Here is a 7,014-nt window from a genome sequence, read left to right as displayed (position 1 = left end):
TGATGATGATCAAAACTGCAGTGTGTAATTAGTAATTGCATTTGACTGCCTTGTGCTTTGGCCCTGCACTCTGAAGCCATGACCAAACTGTTTGTTTTGTTTAGTGTAATTAATTACCTTTGCTGGGCTGTGTGGTGGTCAGTACTGGGGATGCTGTATCGCTGGCAGAAATTGTCCCACACTCCGTCCTAAGATGATGATGATCATGGCACATGAGTGGAGACGGTGAGCATGCCATGTGAGTAGAATCATAAACACTAACTAGTAAATTAAGTGCAGAGGGCTGACTGAACTGGGCAAATTTAAGCCATGACCCTGTATTTTGGAGTAAAGAATTTCTCGGGGTGGGTGTTCCGGGTGGGGAAATACTGTCAAGAGAATAGGAGATCAGTTATACTCGTATATTGCAAACAGATTCCAAGAACCAAGAGGAAACCTGCACACCTGTGACACTGGAGATCATTCGGTTCAGGAAAGATTACTGAGGGAGGGGGTACTCCATTGGAGGCTTCAGAAAAAAAAAAGCTGTGGCCTGCGAAAAACCAAAGATGGCCAATTATGATAGGATTTCATGATGAAAGTTTCTTTTTTTTTGTGTGTGAATATTCATGATGAAAGGTTTATGCTGGAAAAGGTGGTTGAAAATGAATGAGGGCATGATTGTTATGCGGCTCCCTTCATGAGCACACTGGTCCCTAACCAAGAATGAATTCTGATCTCGTCAAAGATTTTGCCAGACCATACATATATAGTACAGAGTTCATAATGCACCCAGCCACATGGATGAAATAAATAGAGGCCAGGGTTCAGAAAAGCAAATGTGAGGTGGTATATACAGTCTTATCTGTTTTTCAAGCAGTTAGCCAACTGTATATCCTTTTGAAGTAGTGCTGAGCGCCCTTTATAAGAATGTATATGGATCTCGGGAAAAGAAATTGCTCTGTGGAGAGATTTGTTTATCCCTCGATCTCTGGGTTAAGCTGGAAGTGATGGTGATTATAATACTGCAAGCACTTACATGGGCGTGCAGCGAACACCCCTAACAGCAACGATGGTCAACCCAACGATAGATCCAGAGTGAAGAATAGACAAATTGTCAAGTGGAAAGCTAGCTACCTGCAGGAGAAGAAATTCCATGAATCACAGTTGGTGCAAGGATGAAGCCTACTAGCATAGTAGTAACTGTAAGGCAAAAGAACTACAGGAGGAGAAAAATTGCATGAACTGCAGTTGCTGATGAAGCAGCAGGGGGTAAGGAAATTTGAACTGAAACCACGACACTTATTTTCGATCGGAGGGAGTATAATTCATCTGAGAATATGTATGTTAACAAGGCTCACTGATCCCCAAGAACAAGCTAATAAATTCCCAGGCCCAGATTCCCATCTCACCATTTTATTTTATTTCCGCGGATCCCCATCTCACCAAACCGATGGTCCTAAAATCAAAATGGCAGAGGACAAAACCATATGCAGGAGGCACCAAACGAGCCGAAGTCCAGATCACTCACAGCCCCATTTTTTCTTTCCAATACGGATGTATAGAAAGCCATGAACCACTTCCCATATTGGTGCCCAACACACCCGGCTTTGCGGGAAAGAGGTTTTTTGCCCGAACAGAAAAAAGATCCGTGAAAGATAGCCACCACCACCACCACGACCACCATGCTGCTGCTGCTGCTGGTGAAGCTGATATAAAGCTTTCTCGTCATCTCAGTCAACATATTCCCTCAAGCTCACGCACACACATGTGAGAGTGAGACCCCAGGTACGCAGCGAGCGAGAGCCGAGAGGGACCAGAACAGAAAAGGGCGGTGGGCAAAAGCTGGAGCGAGAGCGCATGGAGAAAGCCCAGCACAGCACAGCACAGCACGGTGGATGAACTTGAACGCAAAAAGACCATCTTCAGACTTTAGCAGGCAGCCTTGGTGGTTGTCATTAGGTTATTCACTTGCTTTTGGTACAAGGGATTATGATGACAGGGGCATGAAAAGGAGCAGCCAATGTTTGAGTAGGGGCTTGGCTTTGGGGCGGCCGGGCCTGCAGAGGGGCATGTCTTTTTTGACCCACGGTGAACTGTTGCTTGCTTGCAGCTACCAAGAAAACTTGGCCCCTGCAACATGGACAAAGAAAGCAATGAGCCATTGGGGTATGTGATGGCGCTTCTTTCTGCTGTGCAGTGTTCACCCGCCTGCAACAGGCATGCATGCTAGTAGTAGAGTTTTGCTTCAGAGCTTTTGATAATTGGGCGGTAGCTGCCCAGTTGCATTTTTCTGGAAAAGCTAGGTTGGGGAATTTTTACTGTGCACCGGCATTGTGGTGAGGCGGTTGCATTTCTGGATTTTTTGCAGTTTTTTTTTTTTTTTGTGGTGGAGAAGTTCTCTTTCAATTGATATGACCTAAATGAAGTAGCTAATGAACTCAAATTTGAAGGGCACAACAAGGCTTATAACGATATGACCTCTGAAAACTACGAACCGGAATACAAGGCTTAACGATACAAATCTTTTCATAAGTATCCATAAGAAAATCCTAACTCATGATGGCAGAAGTACTTAACTTATTCAATTGATGAAGGAAAGTCATCACGACGAAAGCAACCCTAGTACTAAACCAACTAAACAAACCTCATTGGTTAAAAGTACTGTATCTTTTCTCGCCTAAAACCCGTAGATGAATCTTCAGTGCATGTTTTGCCTTTTCTTTCTCTAGTAAAAGCGAAAGATAAAACTAGGTTTCAACCCAAAACTAGTCCGAAAGCACTAGGCAAATGAGCAATAGGTGTGGAGCCAGCAGAGCATAATACCCATCCAGGAAGCTTCAGAGCAATATGCTTTCCAGGCCCTACTAATAGCATTTGAACAGTAACAACAGGCTGAAGAATTTAAAATTTGGTTCTTCACTCGTGCTTCCAGATAAGAAGCTGAGCACGCCGAAGCTTATAGTACAGTTTGGGTACAATTAAATATGGACAGAGCTATAATTGAGGCCAGATGGGTAGATACAATAAGATTAACGACGAGGGAGGGATGCACTAGCACTTACCTGCATGATTCCACACGAAGCTTCCTTTCCTTTGCTCAATTCCTCTTCCTGAAAGGCACCACTAAACAAATCCAGGTAAACTATCTGCATGTTACCCCTCGACAGCCCCAATAATCTTCCACATCAAAATATTCCATTTTTTTAATAAATAGATGAATCAAACTTTGACTGTTCTTGTCGATTACAGTAATTAAGTATGCTGAGAAGGTAACTTCTTGTCTTCTCATAGCATATTTATGTACTAGAGTAGATAGTACAGACTACAGAGTAAGGGGTGACATACTGAAAGCTTGAAAGTTCAGTCGCCGACAGAGTAGTAAGCACATGTATAACCAGTTGCCAGCATGTTTATGAGCACGGTTAGTGCGACAATCTGAACCAGCTAGCAAATAAAAGCAAGCCAGGTTGAGCAGCTTTGGACTGTTCTGGGACAAATTCATGTCTTTTAACATGCAAACTGAATCTCTCCAGTGTCCAGCCTATCAAACATGGTCTAGTGGAATGACAACAGTATTCACAAGGTTGGCATTAGCACACTAGAATGTGCGCCAGCAGTACCCCGATCATGCTTTAATCGCCTAAAACAGATTATTTAGAGTTTGAACACAGACCAGATAATAAGCAAGTGCATAGGTGTAGCATAGAAGAAAATAGCAAGTGTTAATCTACGTTTCCTCATCCCAAGCATGTCCACCACCCAATCAATACAAAAAAGGAAGAAAAGGCAGCCAAAGGAAAATAATGCATCACGCAGGTAGAATTCCGATATAAACAGCGGAATGGGTATATATGTCTTATATAGAAACCATCGTGTAAAGGAGACTATAGCTTGTCATGCAATAAGAAGGGAGACAAGTGTTTCTACTTTCAAGCTTCTGATGCTTAGCACCCTACTAATATTACTGATTCAGCTAACACATGAAGCAAATATTTCAAAGGAAGTTGATTGGTTTCCTTGGATAAAAGAGAAGCATGCTAGAGCAACAATTTGAGTACATCATTTCCACCTAGCTGCTGCAAGCTATTTACAGTGTAAACGGATAGAAACCCGTTCCAGGCTTGCTGAATTAAAACAGACTACTGAATTCAGACCCCATTTGTTTCCCAAACGGAACATACATCAAAATGATATGGACAGAGGTACATTTGCTAAAGTACTCCTGTCATGTTACAGAAGATGTTCATTGTGGATAACAACACTACAGATAACTTGACCACCATTTGAAGAGAGCATTCTGGAAGAGAAATACATTACTTTTGACTGTTGTGTTATCTCAGCTCAACGTTTGTCATTTTTCCTCTTCCTTGATTGTGCTTTCTGCCATTTCTTCTTAGGAACTAACTTACTCTTAGGCTTCAACTTCAACTCTGGAGAAAAGTTGAAATTTGGATCTCTCATTCGTGCTTGTATATCCTTAAAGAACTGGATATTGAGCTTCTTTGGTCCGCCCTCCCGCAGCTCGGCATACTCTGGTCCTGAAACAATGTTCTCAAATGCTCCAATCAGGATATCTATATCAGTGACAACATCAAATACATTAATGTAGCGTCCATCAGGCCCTTTTTTCAACTTCTTGAGAGCATTTTCTACAGCAAGTTTTCTGGCTTGCTTTCCTGGCGAGAGCTCTGGTGGTTCCTTCTCGGCTTTTAACAGCTCAGAGATTGTGCGATATTTAGGCGTCTCATCAAATTCAAACACCTTATCTATGTATGAGTCACTGCGTTCATTGGGATGTGGCTCGGTAGGGATATCATTGTCATCGTCCTCTTCACTGCCACTCCAGAGAGTCATATCTTCTTCATCGCTCTCAGGGCATATACTTCTTAACTCATCACTGTCATCACCATCAATAAGGTTTGCATTTTCCTTGGCTTGCTTCTTCACTTTCTTCATTTCCCTCTCCATTTTTGTATCGTTCTCTTTCTCCTCATCCTCGTCCTCACTGGCAGTCCATAGGCAGTCCTCCTCGTCAACATTCTCCTGCCAAGCTTTCCTGAACTCTTCATCACCTGGCCTTCTTTTACCAAACAGATCGTAGTGTGAACGATCATCAGCAAAGAACCGTGCTCCTGGACAAAGATGAGGCCTTCAGTTATAATTCGTTTGCAGGCAAACAATTGTACTCAGCAAGGGTTTTGTACAAGTGCCATTCATCGACATGAAAGAGGTCACCGACTGGACCTTTCTATTAGATCGTCCACCACTTGGTATGGTAGCACCATAGCAGGCACATCTTCCATACAAAAAGTGAAAGAGATATAAACCACCGGAATAATACTCCCTCCGTTCCTAAATATAAGTCTTTTTAGAGATTACACTATTAGACTACATACGGATGTATATAGACATATTTTAGAGTATAGATTCACTCATTTTGCTCCATATGTGGTCCCTTATTGGAATGTCTTAAAAGACTTATATTTAGGAACAGAGGGAGTAGAAAGTAACATCATAAACAATGACTAAAAGGATGGCAACCTAATACTCTCATGATTTTAGATGATGAAGATGCATACTACTTCCCATATACAATTCAGGGACACAGAAGTTAAAAATATGTGACACCGGGTATTGTATGAAGACACTTAATTGCTGAAAGATCATCTGTGTAATGTCCATTTCAGCAGTAGGTTCTCAGGTGATGTGCTATCTAACTGGCATCTGCAACTTGGTAATCATGTTTATGTCATGTATCTTTCTCAGAGTGGATTTGGTATAAAATCATCCATCGGCATGAGGAATGTCAGAGTGGACCTTCTGTCAGATTATCTACCACTTGGTATGGTAGCACCACAGCAGGGAGCAGGGGCATATATAGAAAAATCACTGGAATCATAGGGAGTAACATCGTAAGCAATGACTAGAAGGATGGCAACATTGTGTTCTCACGATTGTATAGGATCAAGATGCATATTACTTCCCACATAAAAACACTGCAAGTCAGAATGTAGTTTAGAAGGTATAATATGCAGCAACTGCATCAGGTAATTCACAGATACGGTAATTTAAAAAGGTCTAAAAAAATGTCTGGAACCGGTTTCCGTATTAGGACACTTGATTGCTGAGAGAAGAGATCCTCTGTGTGATGTCCATTTCAGCAGTAGGTTCTCAGGATATACATAATCCAATTCGCTTCTCATGTAAATCTCTCGGTAAATAAGCACGGTACCGAGTTATCTTCAGACCTCTGTACACATAGACACTGGGTATCAGCTCTCAGTATCCATCCTCAACCTCGAACCACAGAGCGGAACCAACCACACGCAGCAAATACAGCACGCTTCTGGCGTATGGCGTGCAGTTCATACGTCCTAGAGCTCTGACCAATAGGTTTAACTACGCGGCAGATGGAATTCAGAAAGCATTCGCAGTTGCAGGCGGTGGCTCCACTGCCGCAGCGAGCAAGCAGGGTTCATCCTAAAACCGGGGGGGAGGGGGTCGAATCGGAGAGGACGAACCTTGGGGAGCCCACGGCGGGGGAGACGAGGCCGGGCCGCGGGTCAGGCGGCGCGTGGCGGCGAGGGCCGGCGGGGTAGGGGGCGCGGAGCAGCGCGCGCCGAGGCGGAGGTGCGGCAGGAGGTGGCGGGCCAGCAGGCGCCGTGCCATGGGCGGGGCGGGGCGGGGCGCGAGGTGGGGTAGGGGTGAGGGGGTGGGGTGGCGCTACCATGAGGCGCCCATGGAGGTCGGGGGTTTAGAGGAACGCGCCGGGGGCGGAGAAGAAGGCGGAGTGGGCCTGGAGGTGGAAATGGGCCTAGTTTGTGATAGGTCAAAGGCCTGGCACTGTTCAAATGCGGCCCGACTTATGAAAAATGTTTTTCTCTTCTTCCTTTGTGGCATCTCTAGCAGTGTATTGCCTCAAAACAATAATCTCTAACAGTGTATTTCTAAAAAAGAGAGGAACTAACAGTGTTGGTATGGTTGAGTGTGTGTGCATATATTATTTCTTTCGTCTCATAATATAAAAACGTT

At 43.9% G+C, this 7,014-nt stretch overlaps 1 protein-coding gene across 1 annotated transcript; it reads right to left on the bottom strand.

Moving 5' to 3' along the window:
• Positions 1-3,974: 3,974 nt before the first annotated feature.
• Positions 3,975-6,723, bottom strand: LOC123442465. The gene is made up of 2 exons (XM_045118513.1): positions 6,504-6,723; positions 3,975-5,114 (listed from the first exon to the last, which is right to left on the bottom strand). Exons 1-2 carry the CDS (start codon positions 6,649-6,651, stop codon positions 4,324-4,326), a joined length of 939 nt encoding a protein of 312 aa, XP_044974448.1. The 5' UTR covers positions 6,652-6,723; the 3' UTR covers positions 3,975-4,323.
• Positions 6,724-7,014: the final 291 nt, after the last annotated feature.

This window comes from Hordeum vulgare, chromosome 3H, assembly GCF_904849725.1.
Source record: "Hordeum vulgare subsp. vulgare chromosome 3H, MorexV3_pseudomolecules_assembly, whole genome shotgun sequence".
NCBI lineage: Eukaryota > Viridiplantae > Streptophyta > Magnoliopsida > Poales > Poaceae > Hordeum > Hordeum vulgare.
The sequence above is the reverse complement of the archived record's forward strand: the minus strand, read 5'-3'. Positions and strand labels throughout refer to the sequence as shown.